The sequence below is a fragment of the Heptranchias perlo genome, chromosome X (assembly GCF_035084215.1).
Source record: "Heptranchias perlo isolate sHepPer1 chromosome X, sHepPer1.hap1, whole genome shotgun sequence".
Taxonomy (NCBI): Eukaryota; Metazoa; Chordata; class Chondrichthyes; order Hexanchiformes; family Hexanchidae; genus Heptranchias; species Heptranchias perlo.
In genome coordinates, this window is record NC_090370.1 from 2463272 (window position 1) to 2483081 (window position 19810).

Sequence of the window (19810 nt, forward strand, 5' to 3'; positions counted from 1 at the left end):
GTGAAAGTGGTTCTGCAATATATCAAAAGTTGCTGGTCCTTCGAATTTGCCTTCTTGATTTTACAGGGCAGATGCAAGGCACCGTCAGCAATGTTGAAACATCACTTGTGCAAGATCGCGCAGTTGCTAAAAAGTTGCATTTGTTTCATAAGAACATAAGAAATAGGAGCGGGAGTAGGCCATTCGGCCCCTCGAGCCTGCTCCACCATTCAATCAGATCATGGCTGATCTTCAACCTCAACTCCACTTTCCCGCCCGATCCCCATATCCCTTGATTCCCCTAGAGTCCAAAAATCTATCTCAGCCTTGAATATATTCAATGACTCAACATCCACAGCCCTCTGGGGTAGAGAATTCCAAAGATTCACAACCCTCTGCGTGAAGAAATTCCTCCTCATCTCAGTCTTGAATGGCCGACCCCGTATCCTGCGACTATGCCCCGTAGTTCTGGACAATCTAGCCAGGGAAACAATCTCTCAGCATCTACCCTATCAAGCCCCCTCATTATCTTATGTTTCAATGAGATCACCTCTCATTCTTCTAAACTCCAAAGAGTATAGGCCCATTCTACTCAACCTCTCCTCATAGGACAACCCTCTCATCCCAGGAATTAATCTAGTGAACCTTTGTTGCACCGCCTCTAAGGCAAGTATATCCTTCCTTAGATAAGGAGTCCAAAACTGTATGCAATACTCCAGGTGAGGTCTCACCAATGCCCTGTACAACTGTAGTAAGACTTCCTTACTCTTGTATTCCAACCCCCTTGCAATAAAGGCCAATGTGCCATTTGCCTTCCTAATTGCTTGCTGTACCTGCATACTAACTTTTTGTGTTTCTTGTACGAGGACACCCAAGTCTCTCTGAACACCAACATTTAATAGTTTCTCACCATTTAAAAAATATTCTGTTTTTCTTTTCTTCCTACCAAAGTGAATAACCTCACATTTCCCCACATTATACTCCATCTGCCATCTTTTTGCCCGCTCACTTAACCTGCCTATATCCCTTTGCAGACTCTTTGTGTCCTCCTCACTGCTTACTTTCCCTCCTAGCTTTGTATTGTCAGCAAACTTGTATACATTACACTCGGTCCCTTCATCGAAGTCATTAATATAGATTGTAAATAGCTGAGGCCCAAGCACTGATCCTTGCGATACCCCACTAGTTGCAGCCTGCCAACCTGAAAATGACCCGTTTATCCCTACTCTGTTTTCTGTACGTTAACCAATCCTCTATCCATGCTAATATATTACCCCCAACCCCATGAGCCCTTACCTTGTGTAACAACTTTTTATGTGGCACCTTATCGAATGCCTTTTGAAAATCCAAATATACTACATCCACTGGTTCCCCTTTATCTACCCTGCTAGTTACATCCTCAAAAAACTCTAATAAATTTGTCAAACATGATTTCCCTTTCATAAAACCATGTTGACTCTGCCTAATCATATTATGATTTTCTAAGTGCCCTGTTACAACTTCCTTAATAATGGATTCCAGCATTTTCCCTACTACTGATGTCAGGCTAACTGGTCTGTAGTTCCCTGTTTTCTCTCTGCCTCCTTTCTTGAATAGCAGGGTCACATTTGCTACCTTCCAATCCACTGGGACCGTTCCAGAATCTAGAGAAATTTGGAAGATCACAACCAATGCATCCACTATCTCTGCAGCCACCTCTTTTAGAACCCTCAGATGTAGGCCGTCAGGTCCAGGGGATTTGTCGGCTTTTAGTCCCATTAGTTTGTCCAGTACTTTTTCCTTTAGTGATATTAGTTGTTTTAAGTTCCTCGTTCTCAATTACCCCTTGGTTTCCCACTATTTTTGGTATGCTTTTTGTGTCTTCTGCTGTGAAGACAGATACAAAATATTAGTTTAACGCATCTGTCATTTCCTGATTTCCCCATTTTAATTTCTCCTGTCTCAGCGTCTAGGGGACCAACGTTTACTTTTGCTATTCTCTTCCTTTTTACATACCTTCCCAAATGTCAGTGTTAGGTTGTACAGGCCAGCACTGCTGAGCAGTACGAGCAGGCCAAGACCCCGGCTCATCTGCGACAAGAGCAAAATGCTGGTATGTCGTGTCTCGCACTGCCAGCACTCTCATTTTTGTTTGCTTCCAGCAGAATTTTGTCTCATTGGAAACTCGCCTCCTGACACCTCAGGATCTTGTTGCCACCAGAGCAGCCCTGAAGACTGTTACTGGCTCCCGCTCAGCAACCCCCTCTCCCTCCTCCTCCCAGGACCCACATGTGGGCCACAACTAGTGACGCAGCGGCTTGAAATTTACATCCACTTTGCCAGCGAGCTGCCTGGGGACCGTAGCAGGCGTCCGCAGCTTGCCGGTCTAATTTAAATGAGGCCAGGGGTCCAATTTCACTTGGGACTCGGGCCTACCCGTACCACCGCAGGGATCGTTTCCTGCGCCCAGTTCGCGCCGGTAGGCTGGCTCTATCCATTTCTACCCCCATAGTGTCAAAAGAGTTAAAGGTATCAGGCCCTATAGTGGCCTTATGCTGCACTATTAATCTAGATTCTCTTTCCCATATCCTTCCAGGTAATTTAAAAACAAGAAATAAGTTCTTAAAGTTGAAAACAGCTTTTTAAAGCTCATCATGAGGTGATTGGTCTCCCACTGGAGCTGCCATGTTTTGCAGGTTAACCATAGACACGCGTTATTCAGTCCTGCTCCTTTCCCCCTCCTCCTCCCACTGCTCATTAAATCAAATGGTTACAGTTCTCACTACATTAATGCTTTTTTTTTGCCATTTCCATTGACTTTCTTATTGTAGTATTTTTGTTTAAACTCTAAGTGTTTGTGACCACTCAAGGTCACTCTCTGGGAGGAGTTCAGGATTCCATGGAAAACATATTTGGAGTTCTGAGTCGCCCTCGTAAGCCTGCCTATGCAATTCTTAATGTTGCCCCCAATTTTCTCCCCTCCTCATCTTGCTGGGACATAGTTCTGTAAGTGCAGAAGGTCCCCTGGTACCTCACCAACGTGGCCATTCTTCATGCAAGAGCGTAGATGGTGAGTGCCGTCAAGAGCTTCGACTGTGGAGGGCACCATGTTGAGCCCAACCCTGTCCTCATGCGCATATACTCTCCAGCAGGGCTCACTGGATACTGACTTAACTCGTGAGCTTGCAATCAACTAACAGTACAGACCAGGCATCAATCCTGAAACTCTCCTGGTTTGTATGGCTCAGTAACACATAAGGTATCATTACCTACTGAGCAATCAAGGAAACCCAATGCCTCCCTTTAACTGCTCATTGGCATACACAGGAGCAGCTGGAATAACTCTCTCCCTCTTGAAAGTATCTAACTTCCATTGGTGCCTCCCCATAGTTGTGTGCCCAAGATCATGAACTCTGTGGGTAATCATGGGCATAAGCCAATAGCTGGTACACAGTGCCAGGGCTGTAACGTATTGCAGCACTTTGAAGATTAAATAGGGGGTTATACTCACTCAAAGTTTTGCATTTATACTCCAGTTTCTTAGTGTTCGTATCCACGTGATATGCTTGCCCTGTTACATTACCTGACTAATACTTGTCTTTCTTCGGAAAAGCAGCCATCTCATTAATCCATATCAAAATGAGAATGACATCTCGGAGATGAACAACTACTATGAAGGTGATCATCAGTTTGTAAGTGGGTAAGCCAGATAAATGCATTTAGACCCTTTTTGCTGGGGGTAAGATTCCCTTTTTCTTAAGTTATCTTTTCCCCTTCTCCCCCAAACCCCACACAGGTCTCCCTCTGCCATACACCATCCCTGTTCAAGAGAATGGACTTCCTATTCCCAGGGCTTGGGCCAGTGCAGTGCTAAAACCAGATGCTAAGAGTTGAGCAAGAACAGTCCAGGGTGACTCTCCCTCTGACTTTCTCTCTCTTGATAAGGAAGTGTCTGCCCTCCACTCAGCATCTCCCCGCAGCAATCTTGTTGAAATTGAGAACATGGCTTGAGCTTGGCTATGGCACCAGGGGGTCCACCAATCAGAGGTAGACACCTCCCTCGCAGTGAGAGAGAAGAAAATGGCACTGTGCCAGTCACCAATCTCTCTTCCCCACCCCCCCCCCCCCCCCTCCGGCCCCCAACATTCTGACTGGCTACTCTACCACACCCTAGTAGCCAGATACAGAGTAACTTTGACAAACTTTGGAAGCAGGTCATTTGCTTGCTTTCTTCCTCAGGAAATGGTACAGAAAGATCCAGCTAGAGAAGATAAAAATCTTTTTTGATCTTAAATTGGAGAAAGACACAAAGTATTGAAAGTTAGGACAAGAAAATGTTACTACGTACATTGTATTGACTCATTACACTATTGTATTGTGGTAGCACTCTTGTACGTGAGTCAGAAGGTTCTGGGTTCTGGGTTTGAGCCCCATTCCAGGACTTGCCCACCTATGCATTGCTGTTGTTCAAAACCTGCTGACATGCAGTGCACCCCCACTCAACTCCAACCTAAGCCTTCAGCCAAGGAACAACCCTAACCCTATTATTGTGTAGTGCCACTCAAATATACACAACTGTGTGAGAGCCTCATTGTGTCTTTGGAATCCCATGTGATGAATTGTTACTCAACAGATTTTACACAGCTCAGTAAAACCAAAGTAAAACTATTTATTAACTTCAAAAGTAAATACAACCTGTAAATCGAATAAGTGATTTTTATTTATTTTTTTGAAAATCTTACTGTATGACCCCACTTTTAGAAACAGTAATGTCACATCCTGTTCTTCATTTTTCTCCTCTTAGTGCGGACAACCTTCCTGTACCCTCCGAGTTAGAGCTGGATGATCTCCTGAGCAGAAACCTAATGGATACGTCCCATGTAAATTCGACTGAGTTTTGAGATGTCTGAGAGTTTAGGAAAGAGCACTCTCAAGTGCCAAGTTATACAGGTGGCTTTTTTGTTGCGAAGAGGGACCAATATGTGCATTGTTGAGCTTTGAAATAAGATTTCTGTTGACTCCATTATGCATTTTCCTGTACAAACTGTAAAATTAGAGGGATTCACTGTTAAACCCAATTTAACCAACAGTTAATAGACTTAATCAGCATTATCTACAGACAAACTGTTGCTTCTGGGATTCTTACTGTAGTTTACAGGAAATAACCTATAAACATTGGATTATATAAAGGACTAAGTGCACAACATAGCAAGAAAGTTATTAATTTTTCATACTGTTCAATGTATATAATATGCACTCGAGCAATCAAACAATAATTGTGTATGTTCACTTCTCTCAATGTATTGTAATAGTGGGGTCAAAGTGATTCTTTTTGAAGTGAGTAGTTTTGTATATTTTACTAACTTTTTTGTTCAAATCTATGGCTGAAGCAAAGTGGTTGGCAAGTTTGGGTACCTTATGCATTTAAAATGGAAAGGAAATTGAACATAAACTTGCTTAGAATGGGAAACTTAGTACAGTCAAATCTGCTTAGACCCAATATTTTCATGAATACTATTAAAGATGTTGGATGAATTTAGCCCTAAGTAAAGTGAACCCCTGTTCCCCGTAGGTTTGTAATAATGAGAGTTGACTCAATCGACTGAGAAAAGGCTGTGGTTTTCTTGCTGTGAGTTTAATGAGATGTATTAATTTTGTGTTCGGGGAGCCGAGAAGCTGATGTGCTGTTTTATAGCATCAATCAAACCTGCCACAACAGTCTACACCTGATGATTCAATATTGTTTTTGCACTTCAAAAAAATCAAATTAAGTAATGTAAATAACACAACAAAGTGGGAATTTAGTACTTTAAAAAATCAAATTATCAAGACAGTTCAAATTAAGTGACTTTGAATTAAAAGGAGTATAATAAATCAATATCTCCTAGATTGGAATAGTCACCCATCTATTGACAACCACACTCTGGCACAAAGAAACTTTATTTTCTAATTAAATATTTAAGGAGTATTGTAGCATGCTTGCAATTAAACAAAGCATAGTTTCAAATTTCCCTGTATATTCTTTTTAAAAAGTATTCTTTTTAAAAAGTTAATAATCTACAGATTTGGCAGTAATTTGTAGTAAACTGGCAGTAGGAGGTGGCTCACCACCACCTTCTCGAGGGCAATTAGGGATGGGCAATAAATGCTGGCCTTGCCAGCGACGCCCACATCCCGTGAACGAATTAAAAAAAAGTCTCACTCAGAGAGACCACAAGACAGCTAGTGTGGGAAACGGATGCAGTTGATGGGGTAGGACATTTAAGGGGACACTGTTTTTATAGATGATGTGCTGCTGTTCTAATTCCCCTCCATCTCTGGAAACAAAGACAGTAGCCCTTTAAAAAATCACAACGGTTGTGATTTTGGTGCCTGCAGGAAGCGGAATCTACTGGTTTTTCAGGAGAGCTATTTAAGACGTGAGGGAGCCATTTAAAATCACAGTGCACTAAATCGATCTTTCAGTGGTCTTGTTGTGAGGTTACGATGTAATGTACTTTTGCATTGCAGTGTTATTCAACTGGTTAATGTTAAAATCTATACACCTGTATATAGAGGATATTTCAAATGCCATATTGGGGCAGGGACCCTTATATTCGAGCGGGCTGCAAGGATTGTTTCACCATTGCAAACTATGAGAGGTGATTTAAAATTCTTAGAGATTAAGGTGAAGAATTTATTTGAAGTTAATTTAATTTGCACACAAATTAAGAACATAACATAATAAAGCACAGAATATGAAATGCCTAATTGACTCATCAGTCCCGCTCCTCCCACAGCCCATGTACACTCTCCCCTATCATGGACTCTCCCCACCCATTTAATCTCCTCCTACAGCCCATGTACACTCTCCCCTATCATGGACTCCCCCCACCCATTTAATCTCCTCCTACAGCCCATGTACACTCTCCCCTATCATGGACTCTCCCCACCCATTTAATCTCCCCCTACAGCCCATGTACACTCTCCCCTATCATGGACTCTCCCCACCCATTTAATCTCCCCCTACAGCCCATGTACACTCTCCCCTATCATGGACTCCCCCCACCCATTTAATCTCCTCCTACAGCCCATGTACACTCTCCCCTATCACAGACTCTACCCACCCATTTAATCTCCCCCCACAGCCCATGTACACTCTCCCCTATCATGGACTCTACCCCCCATTTAATCTCCCCTCCTACAGCCGCTGTACACTCTCCCCTATCATGGACTCTCCCCACCCATTTAATCTCCTCCTACAGCCCATGTACACTCTCCCCTATCACAGACTCTACCCACCCATTTAATCTCCCCCCACAGCCCATGTACACTCTCCCCTATCATGGACTCTACCCACCCATTTAATCTCCCCCCACAGCCCATGTACACTCTCCCCTATCATGGACTCTACCCACCCATTTAATCTCCTCCTACAGCCCATGTACACTCTCCCCTATCATGGACTCTCCCCACCCATTTAATCTCCTCCTACAGCCCATGTACACTCTCCCCTATCACAGACTCTACCCACCCATTTAATCTCCCCTCCCACAGCCCATGTACACTCTCCCCTATCATGGACTCTACCCCCCATTTAATCCCCTCCTACAGCCCATGTACACTCTCCCCTATCATGGACTCTACCCCCCATTTAATCTCCTCCTACAGCCCATGTACACTCTCCCCTATCATGGACTCTACCCACCCATTTAATCTCCTCCTACAGCCACTGTACACTCTACCCACCCACTTAATCTTCTCCCGCAGCCCATGTGCACACTATCACAGAGTCTACCCACTCACTTGATCTCATGAGGGGAAGTTCTGTATAAATACTCACTGATCCCTAAAGGTAATCCAATCCAGCATATACATCCATCTTCACATTTCAACTATTCAACCTTGGCCTCCACAGAGAACATTCCCTTCCCCCTCTTCCCTCAGTTATCTCAGTCTATACCTATCCATATAAACTCCGACTTTGGTGCAAAAGCATGATCTACAAATGGCCTGTTTCTACTCATGCTGTTGCATTGATTTATAGGGATTAACCTGCTTCAATTTGGCTGCCTGAAATGATGCCCTCTATAGACTCTTGATTGGCCTCTAATTACATGATGTGTCACAGTTTTTGTAATCCACTGTACATATTATGAAATCATAATCCTGAATATGTTGGAATTTTCTGAGGGCTTGACCCTATACAGTCATATACACAGGGTGTTTGTTCCCTTTATCAATAATAAGATTTGGCTATTGATTGTTTTCTGTATTGGAGACGCAGCTAATACTATTTTATTTTGTTTTTCCATTTGCACTTACTGTTTAAGGCAAAAAAAACATTCTTACAAAGTGAACTGTGAAAATCTTTCCAGCATATCAAAAAGATGAGAATAAAAGTCCTAGATTTTAGATAATGCAACATGTCTTATTTTTTTCTTTTCCCAGATTTGATTTAAAGAAAAATTCCCATCCCTTCAATTTTCTCCTCATTCTTCCTCTGAAGGTGCCGACTCCTTTGCTGGGGTACAGCTCCATGGATGCCAATTGCCCAAATGGCCATTGTTGTAGCCACTGCTGTAATGTAGGAAATGCGGCAGACTGTTTGTGCACAGCAAGCTCCCACAATTAGCAAAGTGATAATGACCAGATAATCTGTTTTTAGTGATGTTGGTTGAGGAATAAATATTGGCCAGGACACTGGGGAGAACTCCCCTGCTCTTCTTTGAAATGGTGCTGTTGGATCTTTCATGTCCACCTGAGAGGGCAGACAGGGCCTCTGTTTAACGTCTCATCTGAAAGACTGCCCTTCCGACAGTGCAGCGCTCCCTCGGTACCGCCCCTCCGACAGTGCAGCGCTCCCTCGGTACCGCCCCTCCGACAGTGCAGCGCTCCCTCGGTACCGCCCCTCCGACAGTGCAGCGCTCCCTCGGTACCGCCCCTCCGACAGTGCAGCGCTCCCTCGGTACCGCCCCTCCGACAGTGCAGCGCTCCCTCGGTACCGCCCCTCCGACAGTGCAGCGCTCCCTCGGTACCGCCCCTCCGACAGTGCAGCGCTCCCTCGGTACCGCCCCTCCGACAGTGCAGCGCTCCCTCGGTACCGCCCCTCCGACAGTGCAGCGCTCCCTCGGTACCGCCCCTCCGACAGTGCAGCGCTCCCTCGGTACCGCCCCTCCGACAGTGCAGCGCTCCCTCGGTACCGCCCCTCCGACAGTGCAGCGCTCCCTCGGTACCGCCCCTCCGACAGTGCAGCGCTCCCTCGGTACCGCCCCTCCGACAGTGCAGCGCTCCCTCGGTACCGCCCCTCCGACAGTGCAGCGCTCCCTCGGTACCGCCCCTCCGACAGTGCAGCGCTCCCTCGGTACCGCCCCTCCGACAGTGCAGCGCTCCCTCGGTACCGCCCCTCCGACAGTGCAGCGCTCCCTCGGTACCGCCCCTCCGACAGTGCAGCGCTCCCTCGGTACCGCCCCTCCGACAGTGCAGCGCTCCCTCGGTACCGCCCCTCCGACAGTGCAGCGCTCCCTCGGTACCGCCCCTCCGACAGTGCAGCGCTCCCTCGGTACCGCCCCTCCGACAGTGCAGCGCTCCCTCGGTACCGCCCCTCCGACAGTGCAGCGCTCCCTCGGTACCGCCCCTCCGACAGTGCAGCGCTCCCTCGGTACCGCCCCTCCGACAGTGCAGCGCTCCCTCGGTACCGCCCCTCCGACAGTGCAGCGCTCCCTCGGTACCGCCCCTCCGACAGTGCAGCGCTCCCTCGGTACCGCCCCTCCGACAGTGCAGCGCTCCCTCGGTACTGCACTGGGAGTGCCAGCCAGTGAATTATGTGCTCAAGTCTTCAAGTGTGAGCCTAGACAATGAGTGTTGACAAGGTATTTAAGCATGTGAAGTATCACAGCTAAGCCTGATCCCGTCCTCAGCTGGCATCTGCACACATACTCTTTCCAGCAGGGGTGATGGATAGTGATCAGGATCCCAGGGTGATTTCCCTCCCCCATGCCCTGTAATCCAAGGACACTGAGGACATTCCTAATGCATTACTGCTGCCCTGTCTGAGATCTACTTGACTCAGCACAGACTGAGGATGGAACCTGTCTCCTTCCTGGTCTGTGTGGTTCTGTTTCATAATGGACATTTACTAACTCAGCCATTATGGGTTGGTTTTGTTCAATGTTGGGTCTGTTTCAGAGCTGGCAGTTGCTGTTAATGCAGACGCCACTATCCATTAAGCTCTGCGTTGATACTGGATGGTGTTGAGACAGAAAGAATAACTTGAACATCATTATTGCAAATTTACTTGGAACTTATTTGCATTTGAGTTTGGGAAAACCCCAAAATATAAGAAAAGAATTATTGCAGTGCTATTTACTGCCACCAGATGTCAGCTGTATACCTTGTAAAGATTATTTGTAATTTTATGACATTCCTCAGTCGATGCTCTTTTTTTAAGAAGAAAATGGGGAATTGTTTTGCATTCGAGTGATGGATGCTGATGCTGGGACTGGCACACTTTCCCATTCCAAGCATCCAGTGTTGGCATCAAACACTCCCTGGTCAAGTATAGCACAACCAGAGTGAAGCTCCCTGTACTCTGCCCCAACCACAGTACATCACTTCTATTTCCCATACAAGCCATTCTTGTGATCTGAATGAGATTGCCCATTTAGAGCTAAGTTATGGGCAGTTTTGTAAGCTATGTCCATTAAGAACTGGGTAGAGACTGGCCAAGCTAATTTCATGTAGGACCCTTCGAACCAACAGGAGACCAGACTTTTATCCCTTTAATCTGGGCTGGACAGGTCTCAGAGATGAAAGGGCTGTGTGTGTGTGTGTGTGTGTGTGTGTGTTAACATATTGCAGTATCCAGTCCCCCATTCAAGTTCTTTCTAAGGTAAATGGAGTGGCTTCTTACGATGGAAGGGGTATTTTTTGCCCCCTTCTCTCCTGAAGGCACCAACCTCTGCAGAAGTACAGTTCCACGGGTAATTGCAGGCCATCATTGCTTCGCCCCTCTCCCAAGTGGCCATTCTTCATGTGTGAGCCCAGACAGTAAGTGTTAGAAGGGTATTTGATTGTAAGGGGTATCACAGCAGGGGTCACTGGATAACAATCAGAAGCAAGAACCCTGGATGATTTCTCCCCCAAGCCCAGGGATACTCGGACCAATTGTAGTCTTCCTACTGTGCCCCACCTCAGACCAGCTAACTTCACATAGTGGTTGAACCTGGAAGCTTCCTAGTATGTATTTCCCATGTATAATGTGTAGAACACACTTTAGCCGTGAGCCAATAATCTAAGATGACACTCCCAGTTCAGTACTGAGGGAGTGCTGCATTGTAGGTGGTGCCATCTTTCGGATGAGACGTTAAATCGAGGCCCCGTCTGCCCTCTCGGGTGGCTGTAAACGATTCTATGGCACTATTGGAAGAAGAGTGGGGAGTTTTTTTTTATTTGTTCATGGGATGTGGGCGTCGCTGGCGAGGCCGGCATTTATTGCCCATCCCTAATTGCCCCTTGAGAAGGTGGTGGTGAGCTGCCTTCTTGAACCGCTGCAGTCCGTGTGGTGAAGGTTCTCCCACAGTGCTGTTAGGAAGGGAGTTCCAGGATTTTGACCCAGCGACGATGAAGGAACGGCGATATATTTCCAAGTCGGGATGGTGTGTGACTTGGAGGGGAACGTGCAGGTGGTGTTGTTCCCATGTGCCTGCTGCTCTTGTCCTTCTAGGTGGTAGAGGTCGCGGGTTTGGGAGGTGCTGTCGAAGAAGCCTTGGCGAGTTGCTGCAGTGCATCCTGTGGATGGTGCACACTGCAGCCACAGTGCGCCGGTGGTGAAGGGAGTGAATGTTTAGGGTGGTGGATGGGGTGCCAATCAAGCGGGCTGCTTTATCTTGGATGGTGTCGAGCTTCTTGAGTGTTGTTGGAGCTGCACTCATCCAAGCAAGTGGAGAGTATTCCATCACACTCCTGACTTGTGCCTTGTAGATGGTGGAAAGGCTTTGGGGAGTCAGGAGGTGAGTCACTCGCCGCAGAATCCCCAGCCTCTGACCTGCTCTTGTAGCCACAGTATTTATATGGCTGGTCCAGTTAAGTTTCTGGTCAATGGTGACCCCCAGGATGTTGATGGTGGGGGTTTCGGCGATGGTAATGCCGCTGAATGTCATGGGGAGGTGGTTAGACTCTCTCTTGTTGGAGATGGTCATTGCCTGGCACTTATCCGGCGCGAATGTTAGTTGCCACTTATGAGCCCAAGCCTGGATGTTGTCCAGGTCTTGCTGCATGCGGGCTCGGACTGCTTCATTATTTGAGGGGTTGCGAATGGAACTGAACACTGTGCAATCATCAGCGAACATCCCCATTTCTGACCTTATGATAGAGGGAAGGTCATTGATGAAGCAGCTGAAGATGCTTGGGTCTAGGACACTGCCCTGAGGAACTCCTGCAGCAATGCCCAGGGGCTGAGATGATTGGCCTCCAACAACCACTACCATCTTCCTTTGTGCGAGGTATGACTCCAGCCACTGGAGAGTTTTCCCCCTGATTCCCATTGACTTCAATTTTACTCGGGCTCCTTGGTGCCACACTCGGTCAAATGCTGCCTTGATGTCAAGGGCAGTCACTCTCACCTCACCTCTGGAATTCAGCTCTTTTGTCCATGTTTGGACCAAGGCTGTAATGAGGTCTGGAGCCGAGTGGTCCTGGTGGAACCTGAACTGAGCATTGGTGAGCAGGTTATTGGTGAGTAAGTGCCGCTTGATAGCACAGTCGACGACACCTTCCATCACTTTGCTGATGATTGAGAGTAGGCTGATAGGGCGGTAATTGGCCGGGTTGGATTTATCCTGCTTTTTGTGGACAGGACATACCTGGGCAATTTTCCACATTGTCGGGTGGATGCCAGTGTTGTAGCTGTACTGGAACAGCTTGGCTAGAGGGGCAGCTAGTTCTGGAGCACAAGTCTTCAGCACTACAGCTGGGATGTTGTCGGGGCCCATAGACTTTGCTGTATCCAGTGCACTCAGCCGTTTCTTGATATCACGTGGAGTGAATCGAATTGGCTGAAGACTGGCTTCTGTGATGGTGGAGATATCGGGAGGAGGCTGAGATGTATCATCCACTCAGCACTTCTGGCTGAAGATGGTTGCAAACTCTTCAGCCTTGTCTTTTGCACTCACGTGCTGGACTCTGCCATCATTGAGGATGGGAATGTTTGCAGAGCCGCCTCCTCCCGTTAGTTGTTTAATTGTCCACCACCATTCACGACTGGATGTTCTTCCAGTTTCCTGGTCAATATTTATCCCTCAACCAACATCACTAAAACAGATTATCTGGTCATTGAACTCATTGCTATTTGTAGATACAGAGTAATGCTTCCCTCTACACTGTCCCATCAAACACTCCCAGGGCAGGTACAGCACGGGTTAGATACAGAGTAAAGCTGCCTCTACACTGTCCCATCAAACACTCCCAGGGCAGGTACAGGGTTAGATACAGAGTAAAGCTCCCTCTACACTGTCCTATCAAACACTCCCAGGGCAGGTACAGCACGGGTTAGATACAGAGTAAAGCTGCCTCTACACTGTCCGAGGTCAGGCACAAACATTTTCAAAGGTACTTTGGCAAAGGCTGCCTGCCCCCTTGACATTGGGAATGATTGAAGAGTATGGGAAGAAAATGGGAGCAATGGCACAAAAACAGGTGTATGTAAGCAAGCTGTGCTTGTGGCAATACATTTTAAAAATCATTTATTTTTATTGTATCGAGTGATGCACTACTGACATTGCTATGGCAAATTCTACTTTTCAGCTGAAATTTGTGACTTAATATTGTAATAAGAATTGTGTGTATGGGGCGCTTTACACGTAAGCTGGGTTCTCCCAGGGCTTTGCAGTGTTTCACTGTTACCACACTGAGGAGGATAGGACTGTGACGAGCATAATACACAGCCTCCCCATCTCCACCTGAGGTTAAAGGTCAGGCACATTGCAGACAGCTGTCTTGGATCTGACATTTAATGGATGTTGGTCTCTATCCCCTATGACAGCAATGCTGATGCCTGCAGTCTATGATTCATCTCTGAAATGTGAGTCATATGTATTAAAAGCTGATTTGAAGTAAGAGAACTTTCCTTTCTAACAGTTGCTACAGACTGTTTTTTAAAAAAAAATTAAAAATCATCCATACATTTTGTATGGTTTCAAATCACTTTTTCGACTTATTTTCTCTCCCTTTGCAGGTGCTACCAGGCTGCGTGTCTCCCGCTGACTGCTGCCCCCCCTCGGTGGCTGCTCTCCAACTGGGTGTGAGCTGCTGTGCGACAGTGGGCCTGTGATGGCTTTCCTTTTCAGTTTTCCTGCCAAGGGAGTAGGGAGGGAGCCTGGCAATGGCCCCTGATCAGTGGCCGCGATCAGGTATTTTACAGAGCGAAGATCAAACCATGTATCCCACCTCAAATAAATCACATTGATTAGAATTGTCAGTACACACAAGATCTGATAGAACACTGTTCAGTGGTCAGTGAATGGAAAAACCCAAATCTCTTTCTATTCATTACTATTCACTAAAGCATTTTACCCATAAATAGGATAGGCCTAGAAATTCATTGGCACAGCGCCCTTATTACAGGTGTAAAAAAGGTGCCTAAGCACCCAATATGGAGGGTGGTATATGCACACCCATGCTTGTTTACTAAAAGTATTTTACTCTCTGGTTTCTCCCTCCACCCACCCCAGTCTCCCTTGGTCATATACCTTCACCTGAGATGGAGGGTAGGAGACCTGCTCTGAGTCTTCTTCCTGAAACACTCTCCTTCCTGTGGAAAGGGCTCCTGTGTTTCTCCGTTCTTTGGTTCCAGTGCATTTGAAGGCAGCACAAATGCTAATTATTTTGTTGGTGTGGGAGGTTTGGACTGTGTCTGCTTTAAACTGTCTCTTATGCCCTCTTTACAGTACTGTACTACTACCAATGGGGCAGATTCCCCAGCACTGCGAGCCCAGCACAGTGCACAATCCCTTTAAATAGAAGCAGTTCTGTAATAGGAACATAGGAACAGGAGTAGGCCATTCAGCCCCTCATGCCTGCTCCACCATTTGATAAGATCATGGCTGATCTGTGATCTAACTCCATATACCTGCCCATATCCCTTAATACCTTTGGTTGCCAAAAAGCTATCTATCTCAGATTTAAATTTAGCAATTGAGCTAGTGTCAATTGCCGTTTGCGGAAGAGAGTTCCAAACTTCTACCACCCTTTGTGTGTAGAAATGTTTTCTAATCTCACTCCTGAAAGGTCTGGCTCTAATTTTTAGACTGTGCCCCCTACTCCTAAAATCCCCAACCAGCGGAAATAGTTTCTCTCTATCCACCCTATCTGTTCCCCTTAATATCTTATAAACTTTGATCAGATCACCCCTTAACCTTCGAAACTCGAAAGAATACAACCCCAATTTGTGTGATCTCTCCTCGTAACTTAACCCTTGAAGTCCGGGTATCATTCTCGTAAACCGACGCTGCACTCCCTCCAAGGCCAATATGTCCTTCCGAAGGTGCGGTGCCCAGAGCTGCTCACAGTACTCCAGGTGCGGTCTAACCAGGGTTTTGTATAGCTGCAGCATAACTTCTGCCCCTTTGTACTCTAGTCCTCTAGATATAAAGGCCAACATTCCATTTGCCGCCTTGATTATTTTCTGCACCTGTTCATGACACTTGAATGATCTATGTACCTGAACCCCTAAGTCCCTTTGGACATCCACTGTTTTTAACTTTTTACCATTTAGAAAGTACCCTGTTCTATCCTTTTTTGATCCAAAGATATAAAGAGCCATTAGTCTTAATAATAAATTAGCAGCACCAGGTGCGATGGTGTCATCAATCCCTTCTCTGTTATCACTGATCAAATGTCCTGTTACCATGACTATGGCGCTCCATTAACAGTGAGTTGGGACTGATTGGAAGGAGCGAGAGTTGGTTTTAGATTATTAACATGGCGGAGGTTGGCTGTAGTGTATCACAACATCTGAACAGAGGCAATGTTATATTACAGCGCCCGCACTAGACCTTGTACATGGGATATCTTGGAATGTGCTACAAGATGGCACCTTGAGCCAGCAGAGCCACACTAGAAGGGTGTATCAACTGAGACAAAATATCTGGAAACACCTACACTCACGTGTGTGTCTGTATATCGTACAAACCTACCTCTCCCTTTCCCCCCACCCCCGCTCGCCATTTTCTCTCATCCGTTAAAAGGTGGTCAAGCCACTGCTTGACCTGTCACCTGAGGATTGGCTCAATGTGGCTCATTGCCAGCCACCCACTGTACGCTGTACTTCAGTCCTGCCACCCCCGCCCTCCCCCCCGCCCCCCAAGTAGTTCACACACAAAATTTTCGGACTTTGCATTCCCAGTGGGAAGCCTGTACTTTTACATGCCCAAGTTAAACCCGGAAATAAAGCTGGGTTACGGTTGCGACCCAAAAAACAACTATTATCAACTCCCACCTGCCCCCCACCTGCCCCCAACCCACCCGTTCTTGGGGGTTAAAATCACCCCCAAGGAGACCACCAGAAATAAATTCTAAAATGTACTTTATTTACACATAACAAAATAAATACTATACATTAGTGTACACGCAATAAAAGAGTGGTCGCTAATCTTCTAGAAACGTACAAAGACACTTCCCTCTCACAGCCTAAGACACAGATAAAGAGATCCGTTAGTGCAGGAGTTGCAGTTGTGACAGTCCAGGTTATAAGGTCATTGCTTATTGCCCTTTATATTCCAAAAGCAATTCTACATTTAGACATTAAGCTAAATTCTACCAAATACATCATGTTTTTCTTTAGCTACAGTTTGATCCATGACTCAGGCTGATGCTCTTTTAAATAAATCTTCATTCCCAGTTTGCTCAGGTACCCCTTAAAGCCAAGCTGACACTCCCAGTGCAGTACTGAGGGAGCGCCGCACTGTTGGAGGTGCCGTCTTTCGGATGAGACGTTAAACCGAGGCAAGAGTAGGGGAGTTCTCCCCAGTGTCCTGGCCAATATTTATCCATCAACCAACATCACTTAAAAAAAAAAATAGATTATCTGGTCATTATCACGTTGCTGTTTGTGGGAGCTTGCTATGCACAAATTGGCTGCCGCGTTTCCTACATTACAATAGTGATTACGTTTCAAAAAGTACTTAATTGGCTGTAAAGCGCTTTGGAATGTTCTGAGGTTTTGAAAGGTGCGAAACAAAATGTACGTTATTTCTTTTTTTCTTTTTAAATAGTGCAGAGCTGATATTGAATGAGAGGGATGATTAGCTCATCTCTTATTCCACATTTTAATGCCCCCCTTTTGGAGTTTACCCCATCCACTGCTCTGCTCTCCAGTAAGGAGAGTCAGCTACCTGCTACACTGTGGGGTCTGCCACACTAGAGTACTCCCTGCTGATTCAATCTCCAGCCCAGCCTCAATGGGAATCTTACTGAGTAGGGAATGGCAGGTTTGAATCTTCATCCTTCCCCCACTCCACTGTACGACATGACGGCATAATAACAGGCTTTAGTTGTAGCCATGAATTTCACGTCTGCTTTGGGGACACCCGGCCGATCTGTGCTGACCAGCCTTAGCGAGTTGTGACTATCACCTAAACCTTTAACTACAAGCACAGTAAGCAAGTTACATTGAAAAGGAAAATGAGGTTTTGAACAGAACAGATCACTCATGAAAAGCTATTGATGCCACTGAAATAACTTCTCTTTTCAGGGGAACTTTGGTGTAGCTGCTCTTCACTGTTGGAGCTTAAAATTAACGTTTACCCGTTTAAAAACAAGTGTGTTACAAAAAATATTAACATCTACAACAATACAGTGCATTTTAAGAGGCAGTAAGGAGGTGCGTAATTAACCATCGGTTAAACCAGTACTACACTGACTGCAATAAATCTTTCTCCATTCCTGTGCAGATTCCTGACCCCTTTATTTAATCCACTTCACCTGTTCCAAACCAGAAGCAATAATAATAACTGAGTGTAAAATCTGGCTTGGATCTTTGCAGGTGAGGATTAGGATCTCACAGATTATCTCACACTTTAAAAGGTGTGGTCTTCGTGAAAATATGTTTACAAAAATCTGACATGTTGACATAAATCAAATGCTTGATGCCCTGTGCTGAAAATGATAGACAGCTGATCTCTTTCTCCATACATGAAAAATATGCTTGCAAAACACTTTCATCAAGACAGCGTCTGTTTAAGATATAACTGCTGGGGGGAGGGGGGATTGTTAGCCCAGATTCTTTGGCTTTTAGTCAAGAGGTCTACCTCACACGGTACCCTGGGAACATGGTGGGTGGGACTAACACCACATTTATATTACAACTTGCCTCTGGAGGTAGTATGACAATATAAACAAGGTGATCCTAGTGTGTCATGCAGCACTGCAAACCCCCCCCCCTCTCCCCCGCCTGCCCCAAGAGATGTTGTATCCCTGTGGTAGCAAACATACACTACCTGCCATCATTTTGGCCTGGATGTAGGCAAGCTGAGCTCTCAACTCACCCGTACAGGCCAAGGCCTCAGCCCATCGGGTACAGGTTGAGCATTGAGACCTGAGCTCATCCGGTATAGGCCGAGCCTTCAGCTGAGCCTGTACAGTTCAGCAATGCAGTTTTCATTCTGCTGGTCTGTACAGACCTCTCCCCTTAACATCAGGGAAGGTCTGCAGCCAGGAACAGAAAGTTGCAATTGCAATTTCTGAGTAACTGCGCATGCTCAGTTGTTACTGGCACTCTGAATCCATCCTACAGTGGAGTTAACACACTACAGAATCACTTTGTGATATATAAATGTGACGCTAATCGCTCAGTGAACGTGTGGTTGAGAGTTTTCTTAAAAAAAAAGATTCTCCCATACCAATTTTAAAAAAATAGAAACACAAGCATCCAAACTCCTATTCTGTACTAAGATAAGTAGAAACATTTACCTGACGAAGGAGGAAGCCTCCGAAAGCTTGTGAATTTAAAATAAAATTGCTGGACTATAACTTGGTGTTGTAAAATTGTTTACAAGTACTAAGATAAAGCAGAGGCTGAAAATGAATAAACTGATTGAGAAATTGACAGCATTTGTTTCTTTGGTTTAATACTCAGAGTTACAGACCTTTCCTTTCACAGTGCCTCCACTGTTAACTTGTTATATCAGTAAACAAAAAAATTAAATTTGTTTCCTTAAATAAATTAATGAATTGGAATGGGAGTTGGAATATTTGTAGATGTAGACAGAGCAAACTGAAATAGATGTTCAGGGGGCATTGAATATTTGTACTGATGTAAGCGAGAGATCCAAGATTGACAGACGATTTTTTAATCACTTCGTGGTCTGACCATTGGGTCAACTTCCATCCTGAGAGTTGTCTAAACTCACTGCACTGGTAACCTGCAGCTCCAAACCTATCACCATACTCCACAGTATGTCAAAGCTCGTCGTCACCCTGCTCACCAAAATATCAGTTAATGTTCCTGCAGCTGAAATGGGTTTAAAACCCCCTCGATGGCTCAGTCAGTAAGTGCACTGCCAAGTGTGAACTGAGCCATACAGACCAGGAGGCTTTGAGTATCCAATCCAAGGCCAGAGCTCTGTGCTGGAAAGGTACAGGAAGTGAGGACGGGATTGGAATTGGCTCCAGTACCTGCTTGAGACTCCTTGTCCAGGCTTGCAAGTAAAGAATGGGTCACTCAGGTAAAATACTGGAGGTTGGGGAGCACCTGGGGAAAATCATCAGGAGGGGGGAAAAGAGGAAAAGAATTGTTTGGAAGCTGTAACGGGGGGTAGAGATAGGTTTGTACGATATACAGACACACACATGTGAGTGTAGGTGTTTCCAGGCATCT

The 19810-nt window shown here is 45.8% G+C and overlaps 1 protein-coding gene across 7 annotated transcripts in view; it reads left to right on the plus strand.

The window, feature by feature from the left end:
• The window catches only part of LOC137307135 (signal transducer and activator of transcription 5B-like), a 135765-nt gene extending 127408 nt beyond the window's left edge, over positions 1 to 8357 (plus strand). For 2 of the 7 annotated variants that reach the window (XM_067976453.1, XM_067976452.1), the window contains exons 20-21: positions 3572 to 3658; positions 4763 to 8357. In XM_067976453.1, the coding sequence (XP_067832554.1) occupies positions 3572 to 3658; positions 4763 to 4859 (184 nt within the window). In that variant the 3' untranslated portion in view covers positions 4860 to 8357. The remainder of the gene's footprint in view (positions 1 to 3571; positions 3659 to 4762) is intronic. The other 5 variants (XM_067976454.1, XM_067976459.1, XM_067976455.1 and 2 more) reach the window with 4 other exon arrangements.
• The last annotated feature ends 11453 nt before the right edge of the window (positions 8358 to 19810 follow it).